This window comes from Coregonus clupeaformis, unplaced genomic scaffold, assembly GCF_020615455.1.
Source record: "Coregonus clupeaformis isolate EN_2021a unplaced genomic scaffold, ASM2061545v1 scaf0524, whole genome shotgun sequence".
NCBI classification, from domain to species: Eukaryota; Metazoa; Chordata; class Actinopteri; order Salmoniformes; family Salmonidae; genus Coregonus; species Coregonus clupeaformis.
Window position 1 is genome coordinate 60,336 of NW_025533979.1, and position 19,665 is coordinate 80,000.

A 19,665-nucleotide genomic window follows, 5' to 3' on the forward strand; every position below is an offset into this window, starting at 1 on the left:
AGAGAGAGAGAGAGAGAGAGAGACAGAGAGAGAGAGAGAGAGAGAGAGAGAGAGAGAGAGAGAGAGAGAGAGAGAGAGAGAGAGAGAGACAGAGAGACAGAGAGAGAGAGAGAGAGAGAGAGAGAGAGAGAGAGAGAGAGAGAGAGAGAGAGACAGAGAGAGAGAGAGAGAGAGAGAGGGAGAGAGAGAGAGAGAGAGAGAGAGAGAGAGAGAGTATTAGGACACTAGGACGGTTCTGTGCGGTGCTCCAATGTCAGTCCTGAACCGTCCATAGCTAAAGGAGAGAGAGGAGCGTCCTGAAGACCCACAGCCCCGAGCTCCAGTACCAGGCTACCGTGGAAGCCCTTTGGATTAACTTTTCACTTGACTTCACTTCTCTTTAAAGCAACACTTTTCTTATTTCCTCTCGTGCGTCTCTCTACGGTCAGTCGGTGGAATGGCAGAGAAGCGACGCTCTCCCTGCAATCTGAGCGTCAAAGCGCACGCGTTCTCGGTGGAAGCTCTGATCGGGGCAGAGAAGAGACGGAAGCTCGGGGACGACGACGCCGCAGTGTGCTGTCTCGATGAGTGGACCGAGGTGTTGGAGATTCCCGCTAACGAAGGGGAGGGAGAGAAGAGGGTGTGCGAGCGCGCCAGCGACCGGGGCCGCGAGATAGAGTGTGCTAGTAAGTAAAGACCGTTCCCGTTGCAGTGGACTGACGGCACCGGAGAAGAGTTAAATTACCCTCACGGCCACTCCGAGACTCTATCATACCAGGCTACACCCCCTACATACACAACTAAAACACTCACACTCAGATTTAACTCCTTCACATTGTAGCCTAGTCACTCAAGAGAAACCAACTGTAGCTGTATACAGATCGTTTAAAAAATATATTTATTTAACTAGGCAAGTCAGTTAATAACAAATCCTTATTTACAATAACCTAATTCTTGACAATAACTAAATTAAGGCCTACATGAATGAAATAAAGCATTAATTAAACAAAATAAAATATTAACCTTCAACAACCAAGTATGCTATATATATAGAGAGATATAGATATATAGATATATAGATATAACAATAGCCTAATAACTACAACAATACATAGGCTTAATTCTGTAATTCATGTAGTATAAACTTGAACAGGCCTACAATTATATTTTTTTTAAAAGCTCAAACTTTAGCACAGAGTTTGGGCCTATCCAACCTACAGGCCTAGTTCAGAAACTCCCAGTATTTGAAACATTAGCCTAAATAAATCAAATGTTATATCTGTAAAATAATGATTAAAACATGAATGATGTGATGATTATAGTCGCTGCTCTACTGTAGAGATGTGATATAATATCCGGTTATTGGTCTAGTAAATAGAACGGCTATGCGCGTGACTAATAGGCCGCTTTATGAGTCTTGTTACAATCATAAACATTCCAATTAGCGCGCAACCATTCCCGCAGGAAAATGGCCCCCGAACCGATCCATTATATGAACGGGGTTTACACACCCGTTAAAAGTACACAAACAACAAACTGTTCAATTGTAAAATAATACAACATTTTTGCTCCTGTATCGAGAGTTGTTTTTTTGGTGATAATTTGGGACATGGATGATTTGACCTAATGGATGGTTAGGCCTGGGTGCTGCTCTGTACTTAACAGATGACAGCAACACTTTAGTTATTTGTTATTTTTATTTATTACTTTTCTATTTTTTACTTAAAACTTGTTTTCTTAAAACTGCGTTGTTGGTTAAGTGCTTGTCAGTAAGCATTTGGCAAATAAAATGTGATATGCCATTATAGTTGTAATGCATAGATGATAACATGACAGTTATGTTATGGTCCGAATAGAATAGACTAAAACTTTATTGTCAATCCAAGGATGTGACTTTTTTTGGACATCACCGTGATACAGTAAAGCTAACATTGTCGTAATAGAATTAATATTACATTTAAGTCATTTAGCAGACGCTCTTATCCAGAGCAATTAGGGTTAGGTGCCTTGCTAAAGGGCACATCGACATATTTTTCACCTAGTCGGCTGGGGGATTAGAACCAGCGACCTTTCGGTTACTGGCACAACGCTCTTAACCACTAAGCTAGCTGCCGCCCATTATGACAGTAACGCTAATAACATGACAGTGAGTAGAGTTGTTTAGGCCTGTCCTGTCGTGGCCTGAACACCTATTCTGACAGCAACACAAATGTACCAGCCTGCTCTGGTCAGGTCTGGCCTGCTCTGGTCAGGTCTGGTCAGGTCTGGCCTGCTCTGGTCAGGTCTGGCCTGCTCTGGTCAGGTCTGGTCAGGTCTGGCCTGCTCTGGTCAGGTCTGGCCTGCTCTGGCCTGCTCTGGTCAGGTCTGGCCTGCTCTGGTCAGGTCTGGCCTGCTCTGGTCAGGTCTGGTCAGGTCTGGCCTGCTCTGGTCAGGTCTGGCCTGCTCTGGTCAGGTCTGGTCAGGTCTGGCCTGCTCTGGTCAGGTCTGGTCAGGTCTGGTCTGCTCTGGTCAGGTCTGGTCAGGTCTGGCCTGCTCTGGTCAGGTCTGGTCAGGTCTGGCCTGCTCTGGTCAGGTCTGGCCTGCTCTGGTCTGCTCTGGTCTGCTCTGGTCAGGTCTGGCCTGCTCTGGTCAGGTCTGGCCTGCTCTGGTCTGCTCTGGTCAGGTCTGGTCTGCTCTGGTCAGGTCTGGCCTGCTCTGGTCAGGTATGGTCAGGTCTGGTCAGGTCTGGCCTGCTCTGGTCTGCTCTGGTCAGGTCTGGCCTGCTCTGGTCTGCTCTGGTCAGGTCTGGTCTGCTCTGGTCAGGTCTGGCCTGCTCTGGTCAGGTCTGGCCTGCTCTGGTCTGCTCTGGTCAGGTCTGGTCTGCTCTGGTCAGGTCTGGCCTGCTCTGGTCAGGTCTGGCCTGCTCTGGTCTGCTCTGGTCAGGTCTGGTCTGCTCTGGTCAGGTCTGGCCTGCTCTGGTCTGCTCTGGTCAGGTCTGGCCTGCTCTGGTCAGGCCTTGTGTCTCTCGAGGAGCGGAACAGGCAGGAACAGACCGGAACAGACACGGCCCATTTGGCGACGAACTGTTTAGAGAGTCATGATTATTATAACTGATGGGGCAATGACACACACACACACACACACACACACACACACACACACACACACACACACACACACACACACACACACACACACATACACACACACACATACCACACACATACCACACACACACACACACACACACACACACACACACACACACACACACACACACACACACACACACACACACACACACACACACACACACACACACACACACACACACACACACACACACACACACACACACACACACTAACTGTAAATTAGGCCTACAGTCACTAGATTATTAGTAGCCTACTGTACCAATGGTATTACTACATTAAAACATGATTAGCATGCTGGTGACTGTCTTCCCGTAGCGGAGAGTTGTGACGTGGGGTTGGATAGCCCGCGCCCCGAGGCCCGGGCCCAGCGCACGCCGCCGGTAACAGTAACGGTTCCCGGAGAGGAGATGCGCGTGGACCTGCAGGGCTCCGAACTGTGGAAACGGTTTCACGAGATTGGTACCGAGATGATCATCACCAAGGCCGGCAGGTGGGAGAAAACACAACACACGTCACATTAACACATTATTAACATTACCACACATTATATTACACAGACAGATTAAAGAAAAAATAAAAAAGAAGAGGATCGAACGAATAACACGTCTTCTTCTCGAAGTTAAAAGGATAAACGTTCTGCTGGGATGAAAATGGGTTAGGCCTGTTATTTTTTATTCATCGGACTATTAATTTTAAGAAGCTCAAAGTTTAATTAAAGGAAATACCGTAAACATTGTTTTGTAGCAGCATTGTAAAACACAAAATAAAAAACATGGAGCTTGGACTAATAATAATAATAATAATAATAATAATAATAACAATAACGTTTTAAATTATTGTTTATTATAATGTTAATTAAAGCATAATTTAGAAACTTCTATCGTAGCCTACGGGTCATGTATGATTTGTATTTTCTGACAGGGCCCGCCTCGGCTAAGCAGAATCATATATTAGGCTAATGAGCTGATATATCAATCTGTGAGAAATGCGTATATTTCATGGCACGATAAATCCTAATGTCCGCGATTGTAAATATGACTAAGTGACTATGTTGCATACATATATGATGTATTTATGTAACTCTATTTCATGTCTGACATTGACGTCTCTCTTTTCCCGATGCAGGCGGATGTTTCCCGCTATGCGTGTGAAGATCTCTGGTCTGGACCCCCACCAGCAGTATTACATCGCCATGGACATCATCCCCGTGGACAACAAAAGATACAGGTGAGGATTTATACAAAATAACTTACTAATAATTTATTATAGTATATATAAATGATGTAGGCCTGTATGCTGTAGGCTTACCGCGGCTACAGGCTATTTCTATTGTTTTGATCAAAGTATAAATGACTAAGAAAGGAGACACACTTCCGTTGTTCGCTGTAACACATGGACAAAACAGGTGTATTGGTACAGTATATGGAGGTGACTTGGTAGGCTATATTTGATATAGTATAAACCCGCGAGGTTTAAGGTTTTGGTCAAATCGTTTGCTTCGCTGGAGCCGGACAAATGGCGGTTGGTCTGTCTGTTTATCAGTCAGTCAGAGATGGTTGTGTCCCGGTGCCGTTTGTGAGGATGAACGCCTTTTGGACAGCTGACCTCCTAACCTCCCGGGCCTGAAGGTCAACTAACAAATGTTACAATAACAGGTACAAAAAACACATTTTTGACGTGATTCTCTCTCCCTCTGTGTGTGTGTGTGTGTGTGTGTGTGTGTGTGTGTGTCTGTGTGTGTGTGTGTGTGTGTGTGTGCAGGTACGTGTACCACAGCTCCAAGTGGATGGTGGCGGGGAACGCGGACTCCCCCGTGCCGCCGCGTGTGTACATCCACCCGGACTCGCTGGCTTCCGGTGAGACGTGGATGCGTCAGGTGATCAGCTTCGACAAACTCAAACTGACCAATAACGAGCTGGATGACCAGGGACATGTAGGTTACCTAGACAACACTACCTATATATTATCAATATTGTATACTGCATATATATATATATATCACCAACTATTAACATTATTATCTCTGTATTATTAGGCATAATTCTCTAAATTGAGGGATGGATGGGTATATTTAAGTTCATTGATTGATTGATTGATGAGCCTATACTATTTTAAATTCTACTGTAAAATACAGTGTCTTTAAACCTGTAAAATTAAATAAAGTAAAATAAATTGTGTTTAAACCAGAGAAACTTGAGAGAGGGGATTTCAATGAAATAAGAAATTCTGCTTGAAATCTAATATTTTATCAGATGTTTATTATTATTATGTTTACTGTATAATAAAGGTTGTAGTTGATCAAAGGACAGAGGTCAGAGGTCAGTGGTCTGTGGTAAATATTCAGAGTAAAAGGATGCTGCTTATTGAGATCATATCTGGGTTGCTTTCAGAGGAAGGAAATAGATCATATTTTCCCCAAAAGTTTCAACCTCCAATTAGTATGATATGTTTGGTATGTATTACATTTACATTTACATTTTAGTCATTTAGCAGACGCTCTTATCCAGAGCGACTTACAGTTAGTGAATACACATTTTTTTTATATTGGCCCCCCGTGGGAATCAAACCCACAACCCTGGCGTTGCAAACGCCATGCTCGATCAACTGAGCTACATCCCTGCCGGCCATTCCCTCCCCTACCCTGGACGACGCTGGGCCAATTGTGCGCCGCCCATGAGTCTCCCGGTCGGCGGCGACAGAGCCTGGATTCGAACCAGGATCTCTAGTGGCACAGTTAGCACTGCGATGCAGTGCCTTAGACCACTGCGCCACTCAGGAGTACAATTTGTGGATATCCATCCTCCATTTCATATGATATGTTATAATTGCAATTCATACAATATGTTACGAATTGCAATTCGTACAATATGTTACGAATTTTCAAAATGTATGATATGTTACGAATTCCAATTTGTTGTGGCTAACGTTAGCTAAGTGGCTAACGCTAACGTTAGCTAGGTGGCTAACATTAACTAGGCTAGGGGTTAGGGTTAGGGGTCAAGGTTAAGGTTAGTGTTAGGATTTATGCTAAAGCGTTAAGGTTAGGATTAGGGGAAGGGTTAGCTAACATGCTAAGTAGTTGCAAAGGAGCTAAAAGGAGTAAGTAGTTGCAAAGTTGCTAATTAGCTAAAATGTCCTTTGGGTTGCTAGACGCCTACCCGTCCACCCCGACCAACCACCCTACTTTCATTTTTGCCTTAAGTGACCTTCTGTCTTATCTTACCGTAGCAAACGTAACATATCAAACTAATTTGAATTTCACGGACTTACTTTCACTACGTTACGTTTAGTCTATAAGACCAGGCTGGAAGTTTAGTTTAGTTTAATTTTAATATTTTCAGAATCATTGTTTGATGTTAAACAGACTTAAGCCCTCAGGCTGGACAAAATGTGTTTGGCCGTTCAAAGGCAACAGTGTGTGTTTGTGTGTGTGTGTGTGTGTGTGTATGTGTGTGTGTACATGCGGGCCTGCATGAGTGTGTGTGTGTGCATGCCTGTGTGCTTTACGGTGTGGGAGAATAGCAGGTCTTTCCATTGGTGTGTAATTTTGCTGCAGTCTAATGGTGCCCTAACCGTGTGTTCAGATCATCCTCCACTCCATGCATAAGTACCAGCCCCGTGTGCATGTGATCCATAAGGAGCGTGGCGAGGAGCTGTCTCCTGTTAGACCCGTACCCCAGGGAGACGGAACCAGAACGCTCAGCTTCCCAGAGACCACCTTCACCACTGTCACCGCATACCAGAACCAACAGGTAACATTCATATATATAAAAAAACAAAAACATTTTTAGTCATTTTAGCATACGCTCTTATCCAGAGCGACTTACAGGAGCAATCAGGGTTAAGTGCCTTGCTCAAGGGCACATCGACAGATTTTTCACCTAGTCAACTCGGGGATTAGAACCAGCGACCTTTCGGTTACTGGCACAACACTTTTTACCACAAAGCTACCTGCCGCGCCATATAATGTTTAAACAACATTCACACAAACATACCAGAACCTGCAGACAACCATACGTACACTAACCACTACACCACCGTCACTGCCTACTACAACCAATAGCTAACCTTTCCATAAAACCCATAGAACATTCACACACCCAAACCAGAACCAACAGGTAACATCCACACAACGTTTACACAACATTCACACAACATTCAAACAACATTCAGACAACCCTACGAGAACGAACAGAAAACCATAAACTAACCTTTGCTCACCATCCAGTTCAGAACGCAGTAAAGGCAGGAGAGCTCTGACTGTAGAGAGTATTAGAGTGAAAGGGTAGGAAACATGAGTTGTTACTCACCAATGGAACAACACAGTGTGGTCAAAGACTTGGTAACTTAGTTGTAGTCACTATCTGATTTCCTGTAACTACAAACACAGTTATGTTTCGGGGATATGACATATTTATAAACTTATTTCCCGATAACTTCTAAACTACCCACAATGCACGGTTTCTCAACCTCATATGGAGGATCTACTCTGTGCTACCGAGTTCATTTGCTAGCTCAAGCTGGCTAACGTTAGCCACTAGCCTTGCTAGCATGTAATTACATTCCAGACCAAGGGTTGGTGGTGGTGAGCTACAATCCACCAATCACAGGAAGTGTGATGTAAACAGGAAGCAGCTGGGGCATGTGCAGCGTGCTCTTCACAGAGTTTGTGGCTGTGTTATCTAGTGGGAACCCGTTAGCACAGCAGGCTCTGGTGCCTTCTTCCCATGGGCTCAAAATGAAAGAGAAAATCATACCTACTTGCTCTAATTTTGTAGTACCTCGTCTGTTGTCCTTTTTGTTTTGTCAACTTTTCGGCATGTTCTCTGTGAAGTAAGCTAAGGGAGTTTTGTAACTTTTTCCACCTTGGCTTAGTGCTAGCGCGCTAGCTGACGGTCATCTGGAGTTTATCTATTTGGGATTTCCCTGACTCTCCATTGGCCGGTGAAACGCCCATCTCCCCCTCGCTTTGGTAGCTAACTCAGCCTGCAGTCTTTTAAAAGTTTTACCATCGGATGGGCCCCAACCATCAATCTGTAAGTCTCTGCTCTCTTTTTGCTTTTGATCTGTGGTTATGTTTAGCTGTGTTAGTTGTGTTCTAGCTGGTCTCCAGTAGTTGGGCTCTAGCTTGCTGACCGTAACCATGGTGGTTGGCTAGGCTGGCTAGGCTAATAGCTAGTTGGCTAAACAGCTAACGTTAGCTTGCTGGCTAGCTTGCTGGCTAAGATAACTACATAAAGCTAACATTATTTGATAACTGGTTAGATGGCGTTATGTATTTCAAAAACTTTGGCGTACTTTAATGTAGCTGTAAGCTAGGTGTTGATAGCAACTGGCTGACTCAGTCAGTGCTAACGTAACGTTAGCAGGCTAGTAGGGCTAACGTTAACAGACTATTTGGCTAGAAACCTTGGAAGTTTTTTTGTAATAATACATTCATTTGCAAACAATTTGGTTTAATTTTAAGTTATACATTTAAAGTTATTTCTGTTGGCGTTTACATTATAGGGAATAAGCTGGCTTGCAGAGTCCTCCATTTTACATCACCTCACGGAAATATTTTTCCCAACATGACTTCGACATTCTTCGGAACTCTGATCGGTTTTATGTAATAATTTGAAAAATAGAAAAGTGAGGTGTAACTCTGCATTAGGACTTTTGATGTGTATACTAATGCAAATCCATGTGCTACATGTGGTTATGTTAACGCTACCTACCCTTTAACGACAGGCTGGACTACATCCCCCTTGGTGGAGGAGAGAGAGAAAAAAGAAAGAGAGAGAGAGGAGAGAGAAAAAAGAAAGAGAGAGAGGGAGAGAGAATGAGTGAGAGAGAGAGAGTGAGTGAGGGATATAGAGAGAGTGAGTGAGGGATATAGAGAGTTCTAAGGTTGTTAGGGGCAGTGTGGAACAAGGCTGACTCAGCTCAGAACACACAGCGAACATTTTGTCCACCAGAAGATGGACCAGGAAGTAGACCTGACCAGAACTTAACCACCACCGCATTCTGACCAATCACAGCCCTGGATTCTAGCCAATCAGTTGAGCAGCAGCCTTTCAGATGAAGAAGAGGAGTTGAGGAGAGGGTAATTGAGAAAGAGCCTGTCTCTACTGTTTTGAATTGGTTTCTACTGGTCTCTAGTTTACTTTATTGGATTCTACTGGACTATTCTGGACTCAGCTGGACACTAATAGTCTCCACTGGTCTTTACTCGTTTCTACTGGCCTCTACTATTCTCTACTGATCTCTAATGGTATCTACTGGCCTCTACTATTCTCTACTGATCGCTAATGGTATCTACTGGGCCCCTACTGATCTCTAATGGTATCTACTGGCCTCTACTATACTCTACTGAGCTTTAATGTTATTTATTGGCCTCTACTATTCTCTGCTGATCTCTAATGGTATCTACTGGTCTCTACTATATTCTACTGATCTCCAATGGTATCTAATGGGCTCTACTGATCTCTAATGGTATCTACTGGTCTCTAATGCTCTCTAATGGTATCTACTGGTCTCTACTAGTATCTACTGATCTTTAATGGTATCTACTGGTGTCTACTGATCTCTAATGGTATCTACTGGTGTCTACTGATCTCTAATGGTATCTACTGGTCTCTACTGATCTTTAATGGTATCTACTGGTCTCTACTAGTATCTACTGATCTCTAATGGTATCTACTAGCCTCTATTTGTCTCTGCTGAACTCTAATGATATCTTCTGGCCTCTACCAATATCTACTGAACTCTAATGGTATCTACTGGCTTCTACTATTCTCTACTGAACTCTACTGGCCTCTACTGTTCTCTGCTGATCTCTAATGGCATCTACTGGCCTCTACTATTGTCAACTGATCTCTAATGGTATCTAATTGACTCTGCTATTCCCTACTGATTTCTAATGGTATCTACTGGCCTCTACTATTCTCAACTGATCTCTAATGGTATCTACTGGTCTCTACTGATTTCTAATGGTATCTACTGGCCTCTACTATTCTCAACTGATCTCTAATGGTATCTACTGGTCTCTACTGATTTCTAATGGTATCTACTGGCCTCTACTATTCTCAACTGATCTCTAATGGTATCTACTTGACTCTGCTATTCCCTACTGATCTCTAATGGTATCTACTTGACTCTGCTATTCCCTACTGATTTCTAATGGTATCTACTGGCCTCTACTATTCTCAACTGATTTCTAATGGTATCTACTGGCCTCTACTATTCTCTACTGATCTTTAATGGTATCTATTGGCCTCTACTATTCTCTGCTGATCTCTAATGGTATCTACTGGCCTCTACTATATTCTACTGGTCCTCTGTAGCTCAATTGGTAGAGCATGGCGCTTGTAATGCCTGGGTAGTGGGTTCGATCCCCGGGACCACCCATACGTAAAAATGTATGCACACATGACTGTAAGTCACTTTGGATAAAAGCGTCTGCTAAATGGCATATTATTATTATATTATACTGATCTCTAATGGTATCTACTGGTCTCAACTGATCTCTAATGGTATCTACTGGCCTCTACTATTCTCTACTGATCTCTAATGGTATCTACTAGCCTCTACTTGTCTCAACTGATCTCTAATGGTATCTACTGGTCTCAACTGATCTCTAATGGTATCTACTGGTCTCAACTGATCTCTAATGGTATCTACTGGCCTCTACTATTCTCTGCTGATCTCTAATGGTATCTACTGGCCTCTACTTGTCTCTACTGATCTCTAATGGTATCTACTAGCCTCTACTTGTCTCTACTGAGCTCTAATGGTATCTACTGGCCTCTACTATTCTCTACTGATCTCTAATGGTATCTACTGACCTCTACTATTCTCTACTGATCTCTAATGGTATCTACTGGCCTCTACTTGTCTCTACTGAGCTCTAATGGTATCTACTGGCCTCTACTTGTCTCTACTGGTGGTTCTATTTTTACTGAATGATGTTTAATGTTTGAGTGGAGTGGCGACACCTATAAAACTCCAACTGGACACCGATCATACCCACACAAACACACACACACACAAACACACACACAAACACATACAAACTCAGACCATAACTTTCTGGCTAATTGCTGTATAACAACTCTTGTTGTTGTGAAATAACACCAACAACATAATCTTTGAAATAACACCACCAACATCATCTATGTAATAACACCAACAACATCATCTATGAAATAACACCAACAACATCAGTAGTTTATCAATTAATCAATCAGGAGATGTAAAGATCAATCCCGAATCTAACCTTTATGGAACGTTTATTTTTTACTGATGTTTGAGAAATTCTGACGGTGCGATGTTATGGTTAATGCATTGTTGTGTTTAGATGTTATTGTTTATAGTTGTATTGTGTTCAGATCACCAGGCTGAAGATTGACAGGAACCCATTTGCTAAAGGCTTCAGAGACTCTGGAAGAAACCGGTGAGTTGCACTGGGATGTGTGTGTATATACACTACCAGTCAAAAGTTTGGACACACCTACTCATTCAAGGGTTTTTCTTTATTTGTACTATTTTCTACATTGTAGAAATAAATAACACATATGGAATCATGTAGTAACCAAAAAAGTGTTAAACAAATCAAAATATTCTTCAAATAGCCACCCTTTGCATTGACGACAGCTTTGCACACTCTTGGCATTCTCTCAACCAGCTTCACCTGAAATGCTTTTCCAACAGTCTTGAAGGAGTTCCCACATATGCTGAGCACTTGTGGCTGCTTTTCCTTCACTCTGCTGTCCGACTCATCCCAAACCATCTCAATTGGGTTGAGGTCGGGTGATTGTGGAGGCCAGGTCATCTGCAGCACTCCATCACTCTCCTTGATAACATTTGAACATTTTAGTCATTTAGCAGACGCTCTTATCCAGAGCGACTTACAGTTAGTGAGTGCATACATTTTTCATACTGGCCCCCCGTGGGAATCGAACCCACAACCCTGGCGTTGCAAGCGCCATGCTCTACCAACAGCCTGGAGGTGTGTTGGGTCATTGTCCTGTTGAAAAACAAATGATAGTCCCACTAAGCCCAAACCAGATGGGATGGCATATTGCTGCAGAATGCTGTGGTAGCCATGCTGGTTAAGTGTGCCTTGAATTCTAAATAAATCACAGACAGTGTCACCAGCAAAGCATCCCCACACCATCACACCTCCTCCTCCATGCTTCACGTTGGGAACCACACATGCGGAGATCATCCGTTCACCTACTCTGCGTCTCACAAAGACACGGCGGTTGTAACCAAAAATCTCAAATTTGGACTCATCAGACCAAAGGACAGATTTCCACCGGTCTAATGTCCATTGCTCGTGTTTCTTGGCCCAAGCAAGTCTCTTCTTATTATTGGTGTCCTTTAGTAGTTGTTTCTTTGCAGCAATTAGACCACGAAGGCCTGATTCACACAGTCCCCTGCGACTGCACTTGAAGAAACGTTCAAAGTTCTTGACATTTTCCAGATTGACTGACCTTCATATCTTAAAGTAATTATGGACTGTCATTTCTCTTTGCTTATTTGAGCTGTTCTTGACATAATATTGACTTGGTCTTTTACCAAATAGGGCTATCTTCTGTATCTAACTTGTCACAACACAACTGATTGGCTCAAACGAATCAAGAAGGAAAGAAATTCCACAAATGAACTTTTAACAAGGCGCACCTGTTAATTGAAATGCATTCCAGGTGACTACCTCATGAAGCAGGTTGAGAGAATGCCAAGAGTTTTTCTGTTTTTTATTTGGAATACATATGCAAAAATTTCAAAAAAAATGATTTTGCTTTGTCATTATGGGGTATTGTGAGTGATTTTTAATTTTTAAAATCCATTTTAGAAAAAGGCTATAACGTAACAATGTGGAAAAAGTAAAGGGGTCTGAATACTTCCCGAATGCACAGTATATGCAATTTACGTAGCAGACACTTTCATCAGTCCACACATTTTGGTATGTGACCGCAGTGGGAATCGAACCCATAACTCTGGTGTTGCTAGTTCCATTCTCTTATGAACTGAGCCACGTACAGGACCATTGAAATACATAAGTACAATAAAATACTGGAAAATAAAATACTGGAAAATTGCCATCCCTATGAGTATACCTCCTCCTCTGACCATGTCATGATTTCAAACCAGATCTATGTCAGGCTTGGATTTGCCAAAATATTTTACCCCAGGTGCATAAACAATGAGGATATTTACTGGGATTTTGATGAGAACCTATGACCAAATGTTCAAGACAGGCTTGATGCAAACTAGCGTCTGCTAAATATTATGTTTTTCTTTCATTCATTTAATTTGATGACATTGTGAAAAAAATCTCTTCAATGATCACACATTTGATCAGACATGGAATAAAAATTATAGAAATGTGATGTTCAGTGAATTTTAATGGGTAATGTATCACCTAATGTGTAAACAGTGTAATGTACTGCATACTACATTCAAATGGCAATTTTTTAAACATTTATCTTACATTTTTTGGCTTAACTGGTTGTTACAATTACTAAATTGAGAAGATATCATTATGTTGTGTTTTGGTTATTAAACCAATGTTCTCATTATATTTCACAGTAAACCTATATTTTGGATCAATGGTTGTATGGTGAAAGATGTCTACAAACAAAATGAATGCAGTTTAAAAAAAAATTAAACATGACCCCCTTTTTCTCCCCAATTTCGTGATATCCAATTGGTATTTACAATCTTGTCTCATCGCTGCAACTCCCCAACAGACTCGGGAGAGGCGAAGGTCAAGAGCAATGCATCCTCCGAAACATGACCTGCCAAGCCACACTGCTTCTTGACACACTGCTCGCTGGTGGGGGGACGGGGTAGCAGGGTGAGGTATGGTGGGGGTAGCAGGGTGAGGTATGGTGGGGGTAGCAGGGTGAGGTATGGTGGGGGTAGCAGGGTGAGGTATGGTGGGGTGGTAGCAGGGTGAGGTATGGTGGGGGTAGCAGGGTGAGGTATGGTGGGGGGTAGCAGGGTGAGGTATGGTGGGGGTAGCTGGGTGAGGTATGGTGGGGTGGTAGCAGGGTGAGGTATGGTGGGGGGTAGCAGGGTGAGGTATGGTGGGGGTAGCAGGGTGAGGTATGGTGGGGGTAGCAGGGTGAGGGATGGTGGGGGGTAGCAGGGTGAGGGATGGTGGGAGGGTAGCAGGGTGAGGTATGGTGTGGTTTTACAGGGTGAGGTTTGGTGGGGGGGTAGCAGGGTGAGGTATGTTTGGGGGTACCATGTTGAGGTATAGTGGGGAGGTAGCAAGTTGAGGTATGGTGGGGTAGCAGGGTGAGGAATAGTGGGGGGTAGCAGGGTGAGGTATGGTGGGGGGTAGCACGGTGAGGTATGGTGGGGGTAGCATGGTGAGGTATGGTGGGGGTAGCAGGGTGAGGTATGGTGGGGGGTAGCAGGGTGAGGTATGTTGGGGGTAGCAGGGTGAGGTATGGTGGGGGTAGCATGGTGAGGTATGGTGGGGGTAGCAGGGTGAGGTATGTTGGGGGTAGCAGGGTGAGGTATGGTGGGGGTAGCAGGGTGAGGTATGGTGGGGTGTAGCAGGGTGAGGTATGGTGGGGTGGTAGCAGTGTGATATAATTTGGGGGGGACAGGGTTGCAGGGTGAGGTATGGTTGGGGGTACTAGGGTGAGGTATGGTGGGGGTAGCAGGGTGAGGTATGGTGGGGGGTAGCAGGGTGAGGTATGGTGGGGGGTAGCAGGGTGAGGTATGGTGGGGTGGTAGCAGGGTGAGGTATGGTGGGGGGTAGCATGGTGAGGTATGGTGGGGGTAGCAGGGTGAGGTATGGTGGGGGGTGGCAGGGTGAGGTATGGTGGGGGGTAGCAGGGTGAGGTATGGTGGGGGTAGCAGGGTGAGGTATGGTGGGGTGGTAGCAGGGTGAGGTATGGTGGGGGGTAGCATGGTGAGGTATGGTGGGGGGGTAGCAGGGTGAGGTATGGTGGGGGGGTAGCATGGTGAGGTGTGGTGGGGGGTAGCATGGTGAGGTATGGTGGGGGGTAGCAGGGTGAGGTATGGTGGGGGTAGCATGGTGAGGTATGGTGGGGGTAGCAGGGTGAGGTATGGTGGGGGGTAGCATGGTGAGGTATGGTGGGGGTAGCAGGGTGAGGTATGGTGGACAGGGTAGCATGGTGAGGTATGGTGGGGGTAGCAGGGTGAGGTATGGTGGGGGTAGCATGGTGAGGTATGGTGGGGGGTAGCAGGGTGAGGTATGGTGGGGGGTAGCAGGGTGAGGTATGGTGGGGTGTAGCAGGGTGAGGTATGGTGGGGGGGGCAGGGTGAGGTATGGTGGACAGGGTAGCATGGTGAGGTATGGTGGGGGTAGCAGGGTGAGGTATGGTGGGGTGGTAGCAGGGTGAGGTATGGTGGGGGGGGCAGGGTGAGGGTATGGTGGGGGGGGCAGGGTGAGGTATGGTGGGGGGGTAGCAGGGTGAGGTATGGTGGGGTGGTAGCAGGGTGAGGTATGGTGGGGGTAGCAGGGTGAGGGATGGTGGGGGTAGCAGGGTGAGGTATGGTGGGGGGGTAGCAGGGTGAGGTATGGTGGGGGGTAGCAGGGTGAGGTATGGTGGGGGGGGTAGCAGGGTGAGGTATGGTGGGGGGGCAGGGTGAGGTATGGTGGGGGGGGCAGGGTGAGGTATGGTGGGGGGGGTAGCAGGGTGAGGTATGGTGGGGGGGGCAGGGTGAGGTATGGTGGGGGGGGCAGGGTGAGGTATGGTGGGGGGTAGCAGGGTGAGGTATGGTGGGGGGGGCAGGGTGAGGTATGGTGGGGGGGGCAGGGTGAGGTATGGTGGGGGGGGCAGGGTGAGGTATGGTGGGGGGATAGCTGGGTGAGGTATGGTGGGGGGGGCAGGGTGAGGTATGGTGGGGGGTAGCAGGGTGAGGTATGGTGGGGGGTAGCAGGGTGAGGTATGGTGGGGGGGGGCAGGGTGAGGTATGGTGGGGGGTAGCAGGGTGAGGTATGGTGGGGGGATAGCTGGGTGAGGTATGGTGGGGGGGGGCAGGGTGAGGTATGGTGGGGGGTAGCAGGGTGAGGTATGGTGGGGGGATAGCTGGGTGAGGTATGGTGGGGGGGGCAGGGTGAGGTATGGTGGGGGGTAGCAGGGTGAGGTATGGTGGGGGGTAGCAGGGTGAGGTATGGTGGGGGGGTAGCTGGGTGAGGTATGGTGGGGGGGGCAGGGTGAGGTATGGTGGGGGGTAGCAGGGTGAGGTATGGTGGGGGGGGCAGGGTGAGGTATGGTGGGGGGGGCAGGGTGAGGTATGGTGGGGGGGGATAGCTGGGTGAGGTATGGTGGGGGGGGCAGGGTGAGGTATGGTGGGGGTAGCAGGGTGAGGTATGGTGGGGGGTAGCAGGGTGAGGTATGGTGGGGGGGGCAGGGTGAGGTATGGTGGGGGTAGCAGGGTGAGGTATGGTGGGGGGGGATAGCTGGGTGAGGTATGGTGGGGGGGGCAGGGTGAGGTATGGTGGGGGTAGCAGGGTGAGGTATGGTGGGGGGGGTAGCTGGGTGAGGTATGGTGGGGGGGGCAGGGTGAGGTATGGTGGGGGGTAGCAGGGTGAGGTATGGTGGGGGGTAGCAGGGTGAGGTATGGTGGGGGGTAGCTGGGTGAGGTATGGTGGGGGGGCAGGGTGAGGTATGGTGGGGGTAGCAGGGTGAGGTATGGTGGGGGGTAGCAGGGTGAGGTATGGTGGGGGGGTAGCAGGGTGAGGTATGGTGGGGGGGGCAGGGTGAGGTATGGTGGGGTAGCAGGGTGAGGTATGGTGGGGGGTAGCAGGGTGAGGTATGGTGGGGGGGTAGCAGGGTGAGGTATGGTGGGGGTAGCAGGGTGAGGTAAGGTGGGGGGGGTAGCAGGGTGAGGTATGGTGGGGGTAGCAGGGTGAGGTATGGTGGGGGGTACTAGGGTGAGGTATGGTGGGGGGTAGCAGGGTGAGGTATGGTGGGGGTGGTAGCAGGGTGAGGTATGGTGGGGGGGGTTACAGGGTGAGGTATGGTGGGGGGTTACAGGGTGAGGTATGGTGGGGGGGTTACAGGGTGAGGTATGGTGGGGGGGGTTACAGGGTGAGGTATGGTGGGGGGTAGCAGGGTGATATAATTTGGGGGGACAGGGGTTGCAGGGTGAGGTATGGTTGGGGGGTACAAGGGTGAGGTATAGTGGGGGTAGCAGGGTGAGGTATGGTGGGGGGTACAAGGGTGAGGTATAGTGGGGGGTAGCAGGGTGAGGTATGGTGGGGGGGGTTACAGGGTGAGGTATGGTGGGGGGGGTTAGCAGGGTGAGGTATGGTGGGGGGTTAGCAGGGTGAGGTATGGTGGGGGGGGTTACAGGGTGAGGTATGGTGGGGGGGTTACAGGGTGAGGTATGGTGGGGGGGGTTAGCAGGGTGAGGTATGGTGGGGGGGGTTAGCAGGGTGAGGTATGGTGGGGGGGTTAGCAGGGTGAGGTATGGTGGGGGTTGCAGGGTGAGGTATGGTGGGGGGGGTTAGCAGGGTGAGGTATGGTGTGGGGGTAGCAGGGTGAGGTATGGTGGGGGGGCAGCAGGGTGAGGTATGGTGGGGGGGGTTACAGGGTGAGGTATGGTGGGGGGTTACAGGGTGAGGTATGGTGTGGGGGTAGCAGGGTGAGGTATGGTGGGGGGGGCAGCAGGGTGAGGTATGGTGGGGGGTAGCAGGGTGAGGTATGGTGGGGGGTAGCAGGGTGAGGTATGGTGGGGGGTAGCAGGGTGAGGTATGGTGGGGGGGTTACAGGGTGAGGTATGGTGGGGGGGTTACAGGGTGAGGTATGGTGTGGGTAGCAGGGTGAGGTATGGTGGGGGGGGTTACAGGGTGAGGTATGGTGGGGGGTTACAGGGTGAGGTATGGTGGGGGGGTAGCAGGGTGAGGTATGGTGTGGGTAGCAGGGTGAGGTATGGTGGGGGTAGCAGGGTTTTGGAATGAGAAGTTCAAAGAGCAGGTTTCCACATACTTATGGCCATTAAGTGTATCTGACTCTGTGAATGTGCGTGTGTGTTTGTGTTTAATCTAACCGTGTGTGTGTTTGTGTGTGTGTGTGTGTGTGTGTGTGTGTGTTGCAGGATGGGCCTGGAGGCTCTTGCAGAGTCATATGGGTTCTGGCGTCCTTCTCTCAGAACGCTGACGTTTGAAGACATCCCTGGAATGAAACAAGGTGAAACCGTTTCTGTTAGAAGTAGAAGCTAGTAAAGTTATTGTTACTACAACTTTCTGAGTTAATGTTTTACAACGATGGTACTGTTCACTAACCCCCTTTCTGTCTGTCTGTCTGTCTGTCTGTCTGTCTGTCTGTCTGTCTGTCTGTCTGTCTGTCTGTCTGTCTGTCTGTCTGTCTGTAATGATACTGGTGTCCCTAACCCCCTGTCTGTCTGTCTGTCTGTCTGTCTGTAATGATACTGGTGTCCCTAACCCCCTGTCTGTCTGTCTGTCTGTCTGTAATGATACTGGTGTCCCTAACCCCCTGTCTGTCTGTCTGTCTGTCTATAATGATACTGGTGTCCCTAACCCCCTGTCTGTCTGTCTGTAATGATACTGGTGTCCCTAACCCCCTGTCTGTCTGTCTATAATGATACTGGTGTCCCTAACCCCCTGTCTGTCTGTCTGTCTGTCTGTAATGATACTGGTGTCCCCTAACCCCTGTCTGTCTGTCTGTCTGTCTGTCTGTCTGTAATGATACTGGTGTCCCTAACCCCCTGTCTGTCTGTCTGTCTATAATGATACTGGTGTCCCCTAACCCCCTGTCTGTCTGTCTGTAATGATACTGGTGTCCCTAACCCCTGTCTGTCTGTCTATAATGATACTGGTGTCCCTAACCCCCTGTCTGTCTGTCTGTCTGTCTGTAATGATACTGGTGTCCCTAACCCCCTGTCTGTCTGTCTGTCTGTCTGTCTGTAATGATACTGGTGTCCCTAACCCCCTGTCTGTCTGTCTGTCTGTCTGTAATGATACTGGTGTCCCTAACCCCCTGTCTGTCTGTCTGTCTGTAATGATACTGGTGTCCCTAACCCCCTGTCTGTCTGTCTGTAATGATACTGGTGTCCCTAACCCCCTGTCTGTCTATAATGATACTGGTGTCCCTAACCCCCTGTCTGTCTGTCTGTCTGTCTATAATGATACTGGTGTCCCTAACCCCCTGTCTGTCTGTCTGTCTGTCTGTCTGTCTGTCTGTCTGTCTGTCTGTAATGATACTGGTGTCCCTAACCCCCTGTCTGTCTGTCTGTCTGTCTGTCTATAATGATACTGGTGTCCCTAACCCCCTGTCTGTCTGTCTGTCTATAATGATACTGGTGTCCCTAACCCCCTGTCTGTCTGTCTGTCTATAATGATACTGGTGTCCCTAACCCCCTGTCTGTCTGTCTGTAATGATACTGGTGTCCCTAACCCCCTGTCTGTCTGTCTGTAATGATACTGGTGTCCCTAACCCCCTGTCTGTCTGTCTGTCTGTCTGTAATGATACTGGTGTCCCTAACCCCCTGTCTGTGTGTCTGTCTGTCTGTAATGATACTGGTGTCCCTAACCCCCTGTCTGTCTGTCTGTAATGAT

At 47.3% G+C, this 19,665-nt stretch overlaps 1 protein-coding gene across 1 annotated transcript in view; it reads left to right on the plus strand.

Annotated features, from left to right (window-relative positions):
- The first annotated feature begins 205 nt into the window (after positions 1 to 205).
- LOC121549208 (T-box transcription factor TBX18) overlaps positions 206 to 19,665 on the plus strand; it is a 27,364-nt gene continuing 7,904 nt past the window's right edge. The window contains exons 1-7 of the mRNA XM_041861060.2: positions 206 to 665; positions 3,429 to 3,603; positions 4,239 to 4,340; positions 4,875 to 5,046; positions 6,698 to 6,865; positions 11,483 to 11,547; positions 18,186 to 18,277. Of these exons, the coding sequence (XP_041716994.2) occupies positions 437 to 665; positions 3,429 to 3,603; positions 4,239 to 4,340; positions 4,875 to 5,046; positions 6,698 to 6,865; positions 11,483 to 11,547; positions 18,186 to 18,277 (1,003 nt within the window). The 5' untranslated portion in view covers positions 206 to 436. The remainder of the gene's footprint in view (positions 666 to 3,428; positions 3,604 to 4,238; positions 4,341 to 4,874; positions 5,047 to 6,697; positions 6,866 to 11,482; positions 11,548 to 18,185; positions 18,278 to 19,665) is intronic.